The sequence below is a fragment of the Glandiceps talaboti genome, chromosome 16 (assembly GCF_964340395.1).
Source record: "Glandiceps talaboti chromosome 16, keGlaTala1.1, whole genome shotgun sequence".
NCBI lineage: Eukaryota > Metazoa > Hemichordata > Enteropneusta > Spengelidae > Glandiceps > Glandiceps talaboti.
The window spans coordinates 13,501,512-13,522,232 of record NC_135564.1 but is presented as its reverse complement, the minus strand read 5'-3'; the positions used below and the strand labels follow the sequence as shown (position 1 = coordinate 13,522,232).

General features: G+C 35.7%; 1 protein-coding gene across 1 annotated transcript in view; it reads left to right on the top strand.

The window, feature by feature from the left end:
- The first annotated feature begins 5,039 nt into the window (after positions 1-5,039).
- Positions 5,040-20,721, top strand: part of LOC144447408 (carbonic anhydrase-related protein-like) — a 43,679-nt gene continuing 27,997 nt past the window's right edge. Inside the window, exons 1-2 of the mRNA XM_078137424.1 lie at positions 5,040-5,131; positions 18,927-19,121. Of these exons, the coding sequence (XP_077993550.1) occupies positions 5,080-5,131; positions 18,927-19,121 (247 nt within the window). The 5' untranslated portion in view covers positions 5,040-5,079. The remainder of the gene's footprint in view (positions 5,132-18,926; positions 19,122-20,721) is intronic.

The following is a 20,721-nucleotide window of genomic DNA, read 5'->3' as shown; positions in this document are numbered from 1 at the left end:
CGTAGTGAACCCATGGTTACTAAATGACAAGAAATCAAAACTATACAGTAAACATTACACTATCGATAGGTAGTCTGAAAAATCCAGTCGTTGGTCCGCTTTATGTAACGACTCGCTACTCACGGAAACAACGCCTTGATAGTCCAGGCTACACTCTAGTAAAATATCATCGTTAGAAATGGTGTTCTGAGATTGACGCCACTACACTACATAGCGCCACCAGCGACCATATCGTATGGTCTCAGTAATAATAATAATAATAATAATTGAAATTTATATAGCGGCTAATATCCACAGAGACAGTGATCAGAGCCAAAACTCTCATAGCCACTCATAATAGCCAAGTATGGACAAAACTCGTACATCGACCCTCCACAGAATTCAAAATCTAAAAAAACAAAATAGGAAGAAAAAACTACAAAACCAATAATGTTCTCAATGCAGGACGCCATATACGTTTCACCAAGGAAAGGAATACACTGTGGATTGTATGCGTCCAGAATTGAGAATTAATAAATGGCCACAGTAGGTCTCTACAATACAAAATTGTCTCAATAATACAACTGTAATTGTAAAAAAATTTGAGCAAAGTGGGAAAGCATTATGTAAAAACTAAACAATTTTCAGCGTTATTACACATTTCACTAGCATATATACAAGCCTAACCTGGCAAAGTTGTTTCTATATATACTGATATCAACTAGACAGGTGACATTCTTCCACCATAGTGATGTAGTGAAACGCCTCTATACATGTCTTCTATCAACATCCTTCTATGAAGTGACCTTTGACCTCCACATAGTTGGGTCATAGATTTGGTTTGTACGAAAGTAATTATCCTTCGAAAAGAAAAATATAGAAAAGGGGAATGTATTACAACGAAGGGGATAATGATACTAGATAATTAATTTAACTAAAGTGGGTGTTCATTATCTCATATACCTATGAACATATAACGAGTTCTTCTTGTTTATTCCATTTTCAACCTCCTTCGTAACGCCGTACTACACAGTCGATATCTCCTGTTATAAGCATATACTATTACGTACGTGTGTCGCTAGTACGGCTCTGAATCCGATATTTTCTCGTACAGATAGAGTGTGTCAAGCGTCAAGTTCAGGTAAGATTTCTCGATAGATTCTGAACCGCAAGAGTTATAGTAGCGATATGATGTTCATCTAGTACGATGATCCTATCTGATTCATATAATATCAAATTACCGCTAGGAAAAGCTAATACTAATAGCCTATGAGCTGATCAATGTGAAATTGTCAAAAAAGCAATCAATCACCAAAACATACATTTAGTAACAAAGTATGTGTGGATTAGTTCATGGTCCGAGTGTTCATCACAAAGTCCAAGTTTTTTGCAGAGGTCAAGATGATAATTACTTATAAAGTTCAGAATGATAATAATAAAATGTATCTAGCCGTCGATATAGTGTTGTTGGTATCTGTCGGTTTCGAGAAACACTAAGTTATAATTTCATATACCTGTGTTAGATCATTGGTCCAAAGTACTCGGAATACCATGCTACTGACCTACCTGGCACTTCAATTTAAATAACGAACACCTGGTATACGCACATAGCTGTTAAATTTGCATAGTAATATCAATGTATCGTTTTGCATAAAATACCCCATTTCGAGCCACAACACTAGATGTGCAGTGTGGCACAGCATAGACTTTCTTAGTAGTTGCTTCGAGTTGTCCGTTTAATCAATCAAGATGTCCTTTATCTGTGTCAAGCAGTTATCGGGGTCCATCATCATTCGATCACGAAGACAAGTTTTGACCAGAAGACGCAGCTCTTTGCATATTCGAGATTGTAAACTGTCTACATTAGATAAAGTCATGGCACAGATACGGAGTGACAAACTGGACAATTGTATACCTGGGTACGAAAACATCTACAGGTGTAAGTATTGACAAGTTTTATTGATGACGTAATCACTTCTGGTCCGCCACCTCATTTGTTGTTTTGTGCACGTGACTCTGACGAGTATTCCAATTGGCACGGCGAGTTCTCTGATTTATTGTGTAGGCTGGTGGTTGATCTTGTTTTACATGAATGTTACAATGTAAATGAATAGCGATGCAAAAGAAAATAGCGGTTTAAGAGACGGATTACAAGATAGTCCCTTTTTATGAGAACTTTGAATCTCTGTTTGGTGGTCTGAGTTTGAATCCAATCTCGTGGTTTTGATTGTTGATTTTGGACTCAACATACAGTATAGGAATCTATTGCTAGGAACTTCTTATCAATCTTGTCCATTAGTTTATATATATATATATATATATATATATATATATATATATATATATATATATATATATATATATATATATATATATATATATATATATATATTTGCATTGTCTGAAATTGGTGGGTTTTTGTGGACAGTCATAGATTTCAAAATGTACAGGCCAACAAGGTCATTGAGCTCGATACGTATGACGTCACCTTTCTCTGTATTGTCTTTGATTGACAGGTGGTCAAAGCCAATACACAATGGCAACAATGCACTTTACATAGATGTACTTTTACATACTCCAGTAGCTATCGCGACGCGACACATCGTCGAGTTTGTCAACAAACAAAGAACACTACTAAGTCGTCACTATATTTGGACATAGTTAAATGGTAACATAAAATACAAATTTCGTGACAGGTGGTTGGTGTTTGTTCGATAGCTTACGATAATCTTGGTTTAAAGTGTCTCCACTCCACAGCAAAGTTTGGAGAGTACGACACGTGCACATAGACACACATGACTGTATCAACACGCAGAGAGAGAGAGAGAGAGAGAGAGAGAGAGAGAGAGAGAGAGAGAGAGAGAGAGAGAGAGAGAGAGAGAGAGAGAGAGAGAGGGGGGGGGGAGAGGGAGAGAGAGAGAGAGAGAGAGAGAGAGAGGGGGGTTGTGTGCAAAACGAACTTAGGAGACTTTTAAAAGAAAGTAGGGAAGGCAAGACAGTTATGCATTTTTTTTCTCTCTAAGATTTTGACGTCACGTCATTTGACGGTTACTAGACCATCACAAGTCGAGGGACTTATTTTGACTTTGTTTTCAATAGCATTATAATAAACTTTTTTGTATATTTTATGTAGTCATTTGTGAGATAGTGATATTATATGTAATATAGAGTAAACGAGAAATCAGCTGTCCTCTCAGGATAAATATAGTATGGAAAACTAAATGATTATCCGACCACTTAAAAGCGGAACAAACACATTACAAAGACACACCAGCCATAACTGAATTAACGTACTAAGGCTGCATTAGCTGCAACTGAAACAGTTGGGTTTTTTTGAAACTATATATTTAAATATAATAAACTAATATCATATATTGAATCACCTGTGGATAAATGTATCTGTCTAGCAATACACATGTGTAGTATATTGTACAATGTATCCAATTCAATCAAATCGATTTTGGGGTCCGCACACAAAACTCAGCACCCCAATTTTTCACGATTTCAACTTATTACCATACTACTTATAGATAAAAGAGACCTCTAATTAACATGTACAATGTCTAATTATTGGTGTTTTAACAATATTCAATGAATGCATTGTTGGTTGTCTGACTGACAAAACAATATCCTGTTTACAGCTAGTACAGCTTAGGGTAGAATTTGCCTAACAAAATGCCAAATGAAAGCCTGCTCTGTCCCCCTTTTTCGCAAATAATAAAAGAAACTACGGCCCAACGTCTTATTTTCAAGGAAATCATTTTATTTCCCACACAAAAGAAAAGAGAATGAAAAAAACGCAATTTTCGGCTGCCACCTTGGATTCTAAAATGACTGTATTTTGATATCATTTTGACCTCTGTTTTGATAATGGTGGCACCTGATGTTTTTCTTCAATTTGACAGTGTCATGGATTTGAGTTTATAACAGTAAAAGTTGAAGATTTGTATTAGTGAGGCGCATATTACGAAAAAGCCTCAAGGAACTAGCGGGTAGTCCATTACTGTCAGACTGTTGTCGCTGCAGAAACGTCGAATATATGAAATCTATTTACTCCGCGTCTCAGAATCCGATCGAACAGCATTTATATCGATGTATGTCAAATTAATATCACTTTTATTTCATTGGACAGTTTACAGACGGAAATTCTCCGTCATTTAATACACAAACGTTGGCACGGGGTATCGCGCGAGATTGCAGCGAGACTTTAGAAACTCATATTATATTCCTTGAATAAATGATTTAAATAATTAGTTATGTTACGTAACGTGAACATGCAACACACAGGATTGGCAAGGATCTGGCATTGTCTGTTGTTAAGCAAGCTCATTAATTATATTCATTCTAAGTCGAGGATGCTGCCAGCAATTCAATTTAGACCTACCATGACCAGGAGATTTGGTCATGTAAATATATACATAACGGTAATATAATATATTAGCAATATTCACTAGAATTAGTATACTTCATTCCAGGAGACATCCAATAAATTTCACTCTAATTTTGTAATCCTAAACTCACATATTTAAGAGCATGCATTCAATTATTGCCTTTACAATATAATTGTGATGAATGGCGGTTGCTAGGCAACAAACAAGATGAAATTAGCGCTTGAAACTGTCGTGTTGTATGTAGTCGTTCATTGTACAAAAAACCAAAATACATCGCATATGCGTCCTTCTACAATGAACTACGTCATGCTTGAGTTACGCATGCCCAGTGGGAATCTATGACTGGTAAAATAACGCCTTTCTTTACGTTGACAAAATCACCCAAGATGGAAAGCTATGTGCAATTCATTCTGAGTTACGATCACGTTTTGCTAAATGGACTTTTATGATGATTAAAAAAAACTATTCCCCAGGGACATCCCTCTGTACTTCAAGTCTCATATTCTACCCCAGTAGAAATGTAATAATCAATTTCACGTGTTCCCAGAATCCCATGCTGATTTGTCTCGTGCATACATGTCGAGCATTGCCATGGTAACCGTGTCGTTATCTGCTGCGAAGCGGGTTATAATATAGGTCTGTTAGCGTGTACAAATATACCTACTTTATTGTGTGGTATTACAGCTGCAGCAGACGGCTGGATTGAACCATGGTCGACAGTTCTGATATGATGGACCAAGTGTGGGGATACAATGAAGACGGTAACGTCAAATTATATTTACTCTCTTCTCCCTCCCCTTTATCTCCCTCTCTCCCTCCGCAACTAGATCACAAGCCTCTACATCACGTGTACATCGTGGTACGTCTTAGCAACTCGAGTAACCTATCGAGTTTTCGTTTCAATTGATTTTATTTCTATGTACTGCATGTACCACTTAATAAGGTGTGTTTTCATATAATCGTTTTTTTATCAAAACACTATTTGTACACGTATGATGAGGAAATCATATTGAATACCGTGGAGGTGTGTGTTTTCATTTTGTCACTTGGTCCAATCAATTCTCCTTATATAAGGTTATCAACTAATGGATGGATCTCTCAATTGCAATACTGATGCAGTTACAGTAGTAACCAGACATTATAACTCAGCTATACTCCTGTTTAGTTTAAACCTGCGACGCATGTTAGTACCTCCACTAAAACTCGCTTGAATCAATAATGAGACCGTATGGAAATGTAATTCCGTGATGTCTTCTGGCTACATCTGATGGTAGTTACCTGTGCAATGTTCCGAATACAAATACTTATGTATTAACATATGAAAACATTATCTCTCACACAACTAATCACGTGCACGACCATACGAAACAGCAGCTATCTCTCGTTTAATATTAAAGCCGAACGACCACCTCGGGCTTTTTGTCGAACTGTATAACACGTTAAACGGCAATCTGATCTTCCACGGCGTTCCTAACCTAATGATATTCGACATGGCGTCGCCTCACCTCGTCCCACCTTCTCAGAAAACTTGACCCGTACTCCGAAAATTAGAAATTCTTATTCATAAAAGTAAAAACATCCCAAATATTTGTAGTTGTAAATTCGAAATTATCTACAGTTGTGTTCATTATCTGACTTAAACATACAATTAATTAAGCAAATTTTAACTTTTTTGAACATGAACCATACCTCATAAATACTAGCTAATCTAATTCGTTATTAAATCTATGTATTCTTTACAGGGTTATGGATTTGTGTTACTAGCATAAATTAGTGTTATATGTTTGTTTTTATTCTATGACAAAATTACTCTTCCCAAATGTAACAAGGGAAATATGTAGGAAAAAAACTTTTCCGACTCTCTTGATAGTTTTATATCAAACCCCAACCGAATCACGTGATATTACATCTACAATGGTATTCTACGTGTTGTTTCCATGGAGATCATTTTGCATTGACTGTCACCGTTTTGTGCCATTATAGTATTTTTATTCTAAGATGCCATTAGATCTGGCATTTTCTACAGATGATTTCGTCTTAGCTTGCAAATGCAATAAATGATGTATCAAGATCAGTGAGACTGATCACAAGGTTTCATGTTGAGATAGATCTAGACACAATAAAGATAACATACAAACATCCCTTACACAGTGTATGTTCTGTAAACACAATAAAGATAACACACAAACATCCCTTACAAAGTGTCTGCTCTGTATATAGTTACATTTGTATTTGTTTTTGTTATCATTACATGTAACGAATGCACGGCAGACACTGTGTAAGGGATGTCTCTGTGTTATCTTTATTGTGTCTACAGAGCAGACACTGTGTAAGGGATGTTTGTGTGTTATCTTTATTGTGTCCACAGAGCAGACACGGTGTAAGGGATGTTTGTGTGTGTTATATTTATTGTGTCTACAGAGCAGACACTGTGTAAGGGATGTTTGTGTGTTATATTTATTGTGTCTACAGAGCAGACACTGTGTAAGGGATGTTTGTGTGTTATCGTTATTATGTCTACAGAGCAGACACTGTGTAAGGGATGTCTCTGTGTTATCTTTATTGTGTCTACAGAGCAGACACTGTGTAAGGGATGTTTGTGTGTGTTATATTTATTATGTCTACAGAGCAGACGCTGTGTAAGGGATGTCTCTGTGTTATCTTTATTGTGTCTACAGAGCAGACACTCTGTAAGGGATGTTTGTGTGTGTTATATTTATTGTGTCTACAGAGCAGACACTCTGTAAGGGATGTTTGTGTGTTATATTTATTGTGTCTACAGAGCAGACACTGTGTAAGGGATGTTTGTGTGTTATCGTTATTATGTCTACAGAGCAGACACTGTGTAAGGGATGTTTGTGTGTTATCTTTATTATGTCTACAGAGCAGACACTGTGTAAGGGATGTTTGTGTTATCTTTATTGTGTCTACAGAGCAGACACTCTGTAAGGGATGTTTGTGTGTTATCTTCATTGTGTCTACAGAGCAGACACGGTGTAAGGGATGTTTGTGTGTTATCTTTATTATGTCTACAGAGCAGACACGGTGTAAGGGATGTCTGTGTGTTATCTTTATTGTGTCTACAGAGCACACACTATGTAAGGGATGTTTGTGTGTTCTATTTATTGTGTCTACAGAGCACACACTGTGTAAGGGATGTTTGTGTGTTCTATTTATTGTGTCTACAGAGCAGACACTGTGTAAGGGATGTTTGTGTTAACATTATTGTGTCTACAGAGCAGACACTGTGTAAGGAATGTCTCTGTGTTATCTTTATTGTGTCTACAGAGCATACGCTCTGTAAGGGATGTTTGTGTGTTATCTTTATCTTTATTGTATCTATCTCAACATGAAACTTTGTGAGGCCCACCGATCTTGATACAATGTTTAATCACGGTTCACATTTGAACGCTAAGACAAAATCTCCTGTATTCTCTTCCTCTTCAAGTAGTGTCCCCAATATTTCCTACGATTTAATATCAAAGTTTCTGAAGCTGTCCTAGAACATGTTCCAGACAGTACAGTCTCAAACATAAAGTCAGACCAGACCGTGACGAGGGAATCGATTTAGATTTTATTCTTATTCATTTACTGACGGATTATTACAATATGAATTTTTCATATCTCATATTAAAGATAGCCTTAGGATGGTACAGTGCACTTTACAGATCTGTTATTGCTGAGCTCACATAAAAGTTGTCATTTATATATTAACAATCTAATTACTTATTAATCTCATTTTAAGATTTCTTCATAAATCTCTACATTATTTCACAATCTTCTTTAACTTTTACAAACTTTTGTAACCTAAAACGTGACTAGTGTTTCGTATCTGCTTGACTTAAAGAAAAAGAAAATATAAACATGAACATCACTTCAACCGCTAAACATAGTAAATATTTCCCAGTTCAACCAGTGGAGGGTCTATGGTTCAACACACCTCCATAATAATCGCCACGGTAGATATGAGCACAGAGATGTAGTACGTGATCTTAACAATGTATAGACGCCTTGAAGGGCGTGAAAACCACTTCGGTCGATAATGATCAGCAATCTACGGTTAACCTTGTACAAATCTCAACCACTCTGTGACACAACATGCTCTATTTTATACATTTTATGTCAGTGACGGTGTAAAACAGATTACACTAGACAATATGGCAAAAAAATTATGCTGTAATGTCATATAAAAATAATGTAATGTCTTGATTGCGTCAAAATATGGTTATGTCAAATTATGGAATGTACACATATCATAGAACACTTTGTCGTTTTCTGTACTACTACTACTAATAATAATGTTGGTTTTTTATATAGATCTTTCCCACTCTGTGCTCAAAGCGCTTTACAATCATTATTACCCCTGGCACGGATCTTTAGCGGCAACGGCCCTTTACTTCCTCAACACCCTGGGGAGCATACAATCATAGTACCATACGGTCAAATATCATCCAAACCAATTGATTCACACTTTTTAATGTAGTTTGTGCCTCGGAAATGAAAATCTTAAAATTTTACCATTACTTTGTTTAAAGAAAACTCAAACGTATAATTTTTTTTGGAAATAGAACTCAAAATGATATCGATTATCACGTGATTTTAGAATCCAATATGGCCGCTGAGTAATGTGTTAACTCTATGGGAAAATACAAGATTTTTTATTTTTTTGAGAAAAAAAGATGAGCCCATAATTTCTTTTCTTTTTTTTATTTCAAAAGGACGAGGAATAAGTTTCATTTAGGCAGAATTTGGAGATATCTTAAGATCTTTGATCCCCAAGACGTGGTGTACTTTAATGCCAAAATAATGTCTTGAATATATTATGAGAACATCACTTCAAATTATAGAATATACATTTATAATAGAACTCTTCTGTCATCGTTTTCTATAAATTGCATACTCATATTGACAGACCACCTAACTACTTGCCTATCAACAGATAAGTATTGCCTAGCAACAGACAATTACTACCTGTAGACTCTTTGTAATTATTTGAAAGGATTGAAATAGGAACAATATTCTATAATCTTGACTAATTAATAATAATGACACTGATAATAGGAATGAAAGGTGATAACTGCACACACTATTTAACGTCCCAATATAATGGAACAGTAATTTTAATTCTGGAACGCTTCCCAGAAAGCAATTAAGATAATCTCATTATTATATGAGGTGATAATCTGAGCGTTATTGTCATTCAATGACGATTACGTCACAATTAGCCTTGATGCAGACTTACACAATGTAACATCATATGATATTTGTTCTAGCCTTCTAATTCTGACACACGAGTGAAATATCTTACATGTTTGCATTTAACCGCCAGCATGTTTTCTAAAACAAAGATATTTCGCTACTTAATGAAATATGATGTTTATTCTTTATATCATATTTATTTCATGAAATGACATGTTCTTTATCGTTGTTATATATGAATCTGTGACATGTAAAATTTAGCGAGGCACTGTTGTACCGCAGGCCGTATACGCCAGGCCCAGTTGCAAAGGCCATGCGGTTTTGTGATTACACACGCGACATACAACTGCCGACATCAGACCATGGACAAACGGAACCTGTTACCAAATTCAACAGGGAAAGTAATAAACAACTGTATTAGATTAATAACACTTTTGTTAGAAGTACAGAAACTCATATCACGTTTCATAATTTGATAAGAACCGCTGTATGGCCTGTTTACACAATAGTTCACATTCACAAACAATTAGAGGTTCCCCTTACATTCCATGGACACATAAAGAGGACATAAACACTGTTCTTATCAAATTATGAAATGTAATACAATTCTACAAGCCTCAGCTGTTCCAACCTGCCATGTCAAGTGTTATTCATTTGTTTACTTTTGTTTGTAACAGGTTCTGTTCGTACACGGTCTAACGTTCCTCAGTCCGTCCCCTTCTGATTAAAAAATGTTTTGCCGCCAAAAAGGAGTGATATATATTTTTATACTACCGCGCTTGTAGGTGAAAGTACATTGCCCTCTGCTTGGATGCCTGTTTGACCTTCCATCGATTTATCTAGATGTAGAAATAAATCTACACTGGATAAGCCTACGTAGCAATTATGGATTTCAACTTGGCTAGTGTTGCCTGGATACAAACTGCAGCGATCAAATGCTAAGCAATTACTACTAAAGATGTGACCTTTCAAGTGATATTAGAAAGTGAAATTCCATCGTTAGAAACAATTATATTATAAATGTCAGAACGAATCCGTTTCCCATATATAATCTCAGAATCGATGCCGTCCTGGACGAAGAAAGGAATACCTTTTTTTCAAACTGCGTGTGTTACATTGACCACATAACTCGATTCTGTTCAAAGTGACATTTTTTGGGTTATTTATTTTCTTCTGTACATTTCCAGTCACTTTGCTGCGTTCTGGTGAAGGAGAAATCACGTCTACAGCCACTGTTATATTTTTGATATTGTATCTAAGTTCCATAAATTTGGAAAATTTTGATTGATGTTATTCGTATTAAAGGATAACAACGTAGAACCAGTGATATCAGGAATAAATTATGTACATTAAAGAGAATTTTACGACGATTTTACTAAAAAATGAGCACTGGTTATGTGATCACGTGAACCAGTTAATTAAACACGTGGGCATTCAAACGTAGTTTTTTTAATGTTTTGGCGTTGGGTTGATTTCCCAAAGGAGGGTATCCTCTGGTGCAAAAAGTCAATTCTTTTCATGTTAACCTTCGAGCTGTAGGAAAATAAAAGCTACAAAATGGGCGTGTCATGATCATAGCTGACGGTACATGAACCCTTCACTTCGATAGTAGCATTCCTTTAGGTTGTTCTTTTAATAATGAGATATATTTATCAAGGGTAGCTCAAATAAGCGTTAAGGTATACAGTAAATGAAACACTTCTTTCCATCCAGGCCCTCAAGCATCACAACATTAACAATCACACTAACTCAGTACACAGTACACTAAGCGATAAAGTACTTAGGCAGGCGAAGGAAAGGCTGCAGAATGGACGTGTCATGATCATAGCTGACAGTGCATGAGCCCTTCACTTCGATAGTAGCATTCCTTTATCAACTAATCCAAAGTATATGACCTGGAACCCAGTCGTGAGAGGACTTTGCTCTAACTTTTCCCTTACCATTGCGAGGTGCGATAGGGGAAAAGCGATAGCAAAATCATCCTCACACGACTGAATTCCAGGCTACCAAAGTGTGTGATATGCAGTGATGGGGTGGCTAGCGCTGACTTTTCCTGTTCGTATCTAGCAATGAGAAATGAAACAATTTTCATTCTGAGATTAAATTACATGTACAAAAAATGTAGTTAGAAACAGCATATTTACAAGGAAGGAAGAAAAGAAAGAAAGACAGACAGACAGACAGACAGACAGACAGACAGACAGACAGACAGACAAGAAAGAAAGAAAGAAAGAAAGAAAGAAAGAAAGAAAGAAAGAAAGAAAGAAAGAAAGAAAGAAAGAAAGAAAGAAAGAAAGAAAGAATTTTTATTGCCAGTTTCAAAATCAAAATTTACATGTTAGTGGCAAAATCATAGTATACTATAGTTATAAACGAAACAGAATTGGCAATTTTGGAGTCCAAAAAATAGCTTTTCACAAAATAAATAAATAAATAAACATTAATTAATTAATTAATAAAAACCTACCTAGTCTTGTATGTCAAATTGTGCTTTGAAATGAGTATAGATCATGATATACGTTTGTACGATCCTAAAATCAGTTATCCTAAAATTATGTCATTAAGCTACATATCTCCTGATGATAAGAAATGTTTCTATTTAATTCTGGATATGAACAATTGAAGGGGAAAGAAAATCGTTACATAACCATGGCAACAGGTCATAATAGCCTTTACCTGTACCTCAGTGTATGTATGGTATTGCATTAGGCTTAGGATTCCTATATCGGCGAGTCACGCACACACCTATAGTCAGAATGGATGCTTTCTTAAAGAATCAGACACATCTTATAAAGTCTAGAGGGATGTATATGATGTGGGTGTAGTATAAAAGACATGTTATGTGTTGCCATGGTAATGTATTGTTATTTGATGTTATTAGACTTATTAAACTTACAAGTTACAAGGCCACCAATGTCAATTAGTTTGACGCCTGTTTCAAAGCCGACTATATAATGCATATGTCGCACTTCAATTTCTCATTAGCTACGCGTTCTGTGTATAGATTCTATGTTTACTATAGACTTCTTAGATTATCAGGTGAAAAGGGAATCGCCTGGAGGAGTATAAATCCTTTAATGAGGATGTAAAATCGCTTCCTTCCCATCAACAACACCATAACATCAAAATTGATGTATTTATAATACATGTAATGCATATCCCTTCGTTTTGATTGTTGAATGGCTCACAGAAACCTAAAAAGTATTCTCTCTTGTACGGTTTATTATTACAAGACAGGTCGAATATCATATTTGTTGCAGTTCTCGTTTTCGGTGCCTATACTGTAATGTATGTTACTACAGCCCGTTGCAGATTAGTGTTCAGTGGCTCTGTTTGATACAACTATTCAGAAACCAACACGAAACTGCATATGCTATACACTTTTAAGATAGCAAGATTGGGTGAATACAGTTTCTTGCAACATTTTGTCTAAATGAAATGAACTAAGGTGCAACCATGCATGCATCGAATTTTGCTATCAAAACATTGGCGCCAAAGTGTCTGCGTTGAATTGCAGTTCGTTTACATGCTTTCATTACATGTTATTCAGACTAAATCATAGCCCCTACACGTGTAGGGTCTATGACTCCATGTAGCAAGAAAATGTGACCATGCTGTCATAAAGCACAGTTTCTTATTGATTTCTGCGATGTTGTATCAAACAGAGCCAGTGAACACCAGCCTGCAATGGGCTGTGATTGCTTCGTCACTTCAATCAAGAATACATCATTATCATACCATGCTTTATACAGCAACCGAATTAATCCTAAATCTTATCTCATATATATTTATTTGCAAATTGGTGACAACGAACTTAATTAACAATTGGACAAGACAGTGTGATGAACAATGGCACCCGTGCAAACGAATTTGTATTGCTTTACATAGTATCACAAATAATCCACGTTTCATGTAAAGTCATAGACTAGATGGATGACTTCCTGTGACACTTTAATTACGACTTACTTGCAGGTTTACAAAATAGTGTTGCAGATTACAAATACAGCGACTGATGCATTGACACATTGAATTAACTCATATGTATAAAATATTGAATTTCTAACCACTTACGATAATAGAATAATAGAAAGATGACGACATATCATTATGGCAGAATCTGTCAAAATATTGACGTGTTCTTTTATATCGACCTATTTCTAATTTCTGTTGATCCAGTGTAGTGTTGCACAGCATCGACAATCAAATCCAGGCATGCATATGCAGTCACTCGTATAATTTGCTTGGTGCCTGAAAGACTTGCTCAAGTCTCCATGCTTTTTTCCCCTTCTTTATTTGAATACAATATTTTTTAAACCACACAACTGCATTCATTTATGTTAATGGTAAACTGTCTGAGTGAGTGATTGCGAAACAGTCGGGTGAACACATAGAGCCTTGGGGGACTACTTGTAATTGGGGATTTTTTTTTCAGTTGAGGACATTTTACGTAAACAGCAAACTCAGAGCATTTGAAGAATATGAGACTTAAGAAAAATCCTATCCCGAGAGACTCAGTGGTGCCAGTCTAGATGCCGAGGTACATGACTCCGTGCACTAACTTCCATGTATTCATTTTAACTCTTGTAACATCACATCGAAAATGTGTATTACTGAATCATTATACGTACATCAAACATGTGTTGTACGTCAGTGATAATGTGCACAGAAATGATGTGTACTACGTCATTAAGGATATGCTTGAAAAGATAAGTTCAAGTACAAAACCGAACTAGTACCTATACTAGTACCCTAGGATTCATTTTGTTATAATGACAATTTTAACACTAGTTTTGAATGAATTATATCACTTGTGTTTGTAACTGTACATATGACATACGATTGTTATTTCCCTATTTAGTTTTTCCAACACAGTCTCACCTGTACTACAACTCACAAACTCACACTCAACTGGATTGAGGTGAACGCCAAGTGCAAAATACAATTATATAACTCCTGTTGCTATCGCAGATAAGACGAACGAATGTGCACAAAATATACTAGTTTTACGTTTGAAAAAAAAAATCAGAGGAACCCATCGACTTGAGTATGCCCATCACGAACCAAGTTTTTGGTTATCAAATAACAGTTTGTTCGGCTGTGGCTAGTAGCTGCAGCGCCCTTTATATTAATGATACTTTACGACAATGACATTTTGCGGCAATGATGTTTTACGACAATGTTTTACGATAATGAGGTTTTACGACAATGATGTTTTACTATTACCACACGGCTACAAATGATCGATTTCATGTACTTCTACTGACACACAGCAAACTCAATACATGTATAACATATAACATACGTATGTAATTAATGTGATTTATATCAAAATATGATGTCTTTACAGTATATTTTCCGCGCCAATTCACCTTACGATGACCGTTTTCTAAAATGAATGCTGACGTTTCTGATTCTTAATGAATGCGAATATATTTAAGATTGAGTATCCGAACAGGAATTTGATATATAGCGAGTACTACCTCCGATAATAACTTATTCCTAGGACAGGTGCATATAAATTCAATCAATATTTGTTGATCTAATTTGTTCAATTACCGTATTTTTAATGATAGTACGAACGATTTGTACATTAATACTGTTATTTATTACATAATGATCATTATTACATAATATCTTTTCATTGAATGATATATCTTTTATCCTGTGCTAATATTATGAGCCATTGCCAAAAATTAGTATCGGATACATAGTATTATTCAGATTTGTAATCGGATTTTCACAACTGTCAAATCAAGGCTATTGTTACGTAATCTGTTAATATTATTAGCCTGAGATTTAGATTTAGATTTGAAATCGGCTTCTAAGAATTGTCGGATCAAGGCCATTGGTACTCTGCTGGTATTAGTAGCAGATGGCGATTTAGATTCGTAATCGGATTCTCAGCGCTTTCACATCGTGGCTATTGTTGTTCCGCTGATACTAGGATCGGATGCATATTTAGATTCATAATCGGATAAATTCTTTGAATTGACAAACAATAAAGATAATGCCACCCAACGACACTCTTGTGTCAGTTCAACTCGTTTGTAATTCTATAAACATCATACATGCCAAGTTTGGCTTGGCAGGTTCGTTTTACGGGTTTCATTTCAAAATAACTCCTCGAAAGATCACGGATCACGTGTTGTGACAACGACAGAAATGTACAGTCGAAATTTCAAGTAACGATTTATCATTTTCAAGTTTTGTGTTTGGAACAAAAATTTACTTTCAGACAATGGTTTACCAACATAGGTTCATAATTTTCATTTGAATTTAATAAAGAACATCACAATAGTCTGGATCCAGCAGCTTTTTTGACATGAGATAATCTCTGTTATGTAATTTACTAAATCTTAAAGATAATTTCACGTCTCTGAGTAGTTCATGAACAGTGACAACAACTACTTAATTTATTTGTTAGCACATGTACTCCTGGACTCCCTACTCGTTCACACTCGCCCGGAGGAAAGTGTGAAGTTGTGGGGTGGGGGTGACTCCTCACAAATCTTGATGCCCTTACTGTTGTCATACCAACCTGTCAGCAAAAGGTAGACCCTTTCCCTACCGTTGAGGGTACTATACTCCCATCGCCTACCGTTGAGATTATGTTACGTTACATCTATATGTAAGCGTTTTATTATCATCCACGTTTTATTGTTTGATGCTGGATATTTACAGCTCAAGACTTGGGAATTATTTTAACTACCTTTGTTATACTTGTTCACGCGTTTAAGAAATAAAGAAATGCTCTTTTTTCATCCTTAAAGAACACAAAAAAATTCATCCTTATCTTGTGTTAACCACGAAATACCGATATCACTGACAAGGGTGACTGCAGCCATCCCTCATATCATGTAGAACTGTCGTAAAATGAATTGTTGTCTTTTATTAATGTGCTAGGGTCTGTAAATTTCATCTACTTTATAATGTATGATGTTTAAAAGAAATTAAAGTATAAATGATGAATATTATGAAATTGATAGCATATCTCACCTGAAATGAACACCACTAAATTATGTAGGATTATTAATGTACGGAGACAGATATCATCAAACTTTCATATTTTAATTGTTATAATTGTTGGGTTTTCAGGTTCAAATAAGGTCGTGTTTCTCGGTTTACAGATTGCCGGATAGTATTGTCGGTAGAAGGTAGACATAGTGACCATTTGGGTGTAGTTTTTCAGTCTGTTCAACCGTGGATATGGTAAACAGGAAGTTGACGTTCATAGTTACAACCCTCGAAAAAACACCGGTGCGTTTGCTTGAATGTTGTGAGCTAAGGAAAGACTTCATGCAAAAGACAAACATAGGTAAAAACACCAATACAACTGATACAAAAACAACAGCGGGTGCCTGTGATGTAGGTTAAGGCGACACTTTTTATCAGTTTTTTTTATATCAGTTAAAGTTATGATGTAACAATAACAGTCATACTCGATCATTTATAACATTTTATCAGTAAACAGATTTATAGGATCCTGGTTCCTGTGATTTTTATACTTTGATAAGTTACCAACACTTCTTACATTGTATGTCTTTGCATGGAACCTGCCTCATCCGCACTTACCGCGAGCAAGTAAACGCACCGGTGTCTTTTCGTGGGTTGTAGTTAGGACAGATGTCCTTCCTGTTGATGTCCTTCCTGTTGGTGATACTTCCATGGTACATGTATGTACATGGGGGTTTTGTGTATGAAGTCGGTTATGAGGCCCCAATTACCAAAGTCAGTCAGTCAGTCAGTCAGTCAGTCAGTCAGTCAGTCAGTCAGTCAGTCAGTCAGTCAGTTAGTTAGTTAGTCATGATGACATGAGGTAGTAGCTTACAACAACACATTTTCAAAAAAATTGAAAATAGAAAACCTACCAGCTCAATGGCCTTATATATCACTTTAAAGTGAAAACTGAATGAAAAATACAGGATGTTAAATAAATACTAGAATATACTAAATGACAAGTGAAGGGTAAAGTATATTCTTAACTAGCTATTTCCTTAAGTGAGGTGTTTCCAGGCTCCTAAGAAAAGCCTTTTCTATAAATTTTGCTTTGTTTCTCATACAGCTATCTTTAAGAAGAAACTTCAACTTTTTAATGTCTGGTCTGACAGAGTACTAACATCAGAACCTGTCAAAGAAGTCAATACTTTAAGATCACAATAAAAATAATAGTTACTCTGTACTCAGTAGCAAATGCAGTTCAACTGCAACTGACCCAGCTAAGCAAAATTCACACATTTAAATTTGTAGTTTTACTAAGACTGAGTACCAGTTACTAAATGGGTACCAGTCGGAGTGGTGAAACCCGGAGAGTACCGGCTACCAAGGGGGTACCAGTCAAAGTGGTGAAACCTGGAGAGTACCAGCTACCAAAGAGGTACCAGTCGGAGTTATGAAAGCCTGAGTACCAGCTACTAAAGGATGCCAGTCGGCTACAATCAACGAAAGTTGTTCCGTGATGTTTACATCGATCAAAGACCGATAACAAATTCAACTGTAGTGTCTTTGCCTATGTACAACTGTACTTCTACAGATCACACGTCACAGTCGCCATTGCCAGATCTGTATTGACTGTATCGACTGCATTAATATCTACATATTAATCTTCAGTCATGCAGTACTCCTTCCTCGATACAATGTCACACAGAGTGGAATGGCCGGAGCGTTCCTTTTTCGCAAATGTTTAGGTAAAACAGAAGGTAAACCATTCTAACCGTTGGGGGCGGAGTTGTTTTTTATGGTACCATGTTAACATTTTCAGGGCGCCAATTATAACTTCAGTAAGAGATATTTCTTCTCGGCTAATACCAATCTGATTAAAATATAATGTGGTGAAAGTAGCTAGATGTCTTTATTTACCTCTATTTCCATCTTTTTGTCTCTTTTTTTGTTCCGGGTGATCGCTAAGAAGGCCACAGAGATTTTTAATCAGATTGGGCTAATACAATAACAACAACTCACACACACACACGACGTCAATATATGATATATCATATGACGCGCCTTCCCGGCATCCGTGTCTAGCTGACGGCTCGAGGCGGGGGTCCGTTCAAAGGAAATTTTATTTTTATACTCATGAAATAAATATTCCTGAAATCGATATTTGAAAGTCATCTATGTATGTTCTCAGATGCCTAAGATGGCAGCTTCCTCTCTCTCTCAGTCTAAAATAATTTAGTGCGTCTCAAATGATATCCGCACTTACAGATATCAATAACAACTCCTATGTATAATGGATGTACATGACAAGAAAACAAGCTGATTGTAACAGTTTTTCCAATTCGATTTCGAAATATGATTTTAAAAACTCATAATAATTTGGTATATTTATTTGTTGGTTTGTTTGTTGGTTGGTTCCAGGTGCTTCTGAATGGAGTCTACATTTTCCCGATGCTAACGGTGATTGCCAATCCCCGATAAATATCAATTCCCGCGAAGCAGTATTTGACGATAGTTTGAACCAGCCTAATTTAAATACCAATTACGTCATATGCAGGGAATGTGAACTGACCAATAACGGACATGCTGTACAAGTAACCTTCAAGTACAAGACAGGTAAGATTTAAGAATGCCCGGATGTACCAGATTAGGTTACTGCTGTGATCTATATTTTCATCAAAATTATACCTATTATTTATTTACACTGGCGCCATTCACTGTGTACACTTTTTTTTGGTAGTAAAATAATTATGGTTATTGAGATGTATTTATAAATTTTCACTGAATTTTTAGAGCGCCAAAGGCGTTATTGTAGTGATATTACTCTTTAGTATATACAATTTTCCGCTGAAGAATATAATATGCAAGCTTCGAGTTTCATTTAATTTGGTACATTCATCATACAAAATCAGGCGCGCGTGTCCTATAAAACTTGTTGACGTAGCTTTTAGTTATAGTGAGTTATTTGCATAATTACAGATTTTTGGTAATTACGCAATATCTTAAGAATGCAAACTTCAGATTTCATATGGTACATTGAGGATAATACAATACTTGTACATGTGGCTGATATAGCTGAATGTGTGGTTTTTAATTTCACCGTGTCATTTGCATAATTAATGATTTTGGGGTACTTAGGCAATATCTTCATTTCCAATTTCAAATGACTCCGTGCATACATTGATGAAAACAAAACACACACACATCCCATATCCTAAGAGTGCAACCTTCAAATTCCATATAATTTGGTATATATATGTTGATGATAACAAATGATACAGAAACAATAACCCTTACGGAAGACATTCAGTTAACATCTGGGTGAATTTGACCTCACCCTTTCAATGTACCCATCACTCATCCAACTCTACTGACAACACTGACCGTGACTAATAGTGTTGCTATGCTTATTAGATGTCATCTGAAAGACACTTTACACCCTGGCCTGCACTAATGTGTCACTGACCTTGACCTTGTGGTACTTGACCCATTTTGGAATCGAAGACTCAAATTTTTCATCTTTTGTCTGACAGGTGATTTATTATTTGTCCTTGCTTCCAATTAAATTCTAATGCACAGTCCGATGTTTAAGAAACCCCTACCTTAAAGAACAACGATGTATTGATATGCTTTTTGAACAAACAAAAATAAATAACTTTAAATTATTTCAGATTTCAGATATAAGTTTATTGAATGACCGCTGAGGGCGTGTTTGCTTTTGCGTCCGCGGCCTGCCGAGCTCTAGTTACTGTGGTAATGATAGTTGTGATATGCATTTTACACATAGAAATTCCATAGCTTGTACTCAACGTCCATTGTGACGTCATTACAACCAACAAATCAACATAATTATCAAGATATAAGAATATAGATGAACAGATACAAGAATAAAGGACGGTGTCAAAAGGGACGACGTCAGATTTTGAAATAAGTATGATACTAGATTTTGTTAGGTATTAAAATTGTATCTATATAATTAATTGTTGGCGTGTTTCCATATATTCCAATGTTTACATACACTAGTGATTATTAGGCCGTGAAGTGTTAGAAACCACATTTGGATTTGGATATATATACATATATACACACACTAAGCATTTTCATTTTAACATAGAAAAAAATATATATATAATATATATATACATATAAATAATACATACAAGCAAAATACGACTCTTGGGTATCTTGCTTGATATTGTGTTATATATATAATACA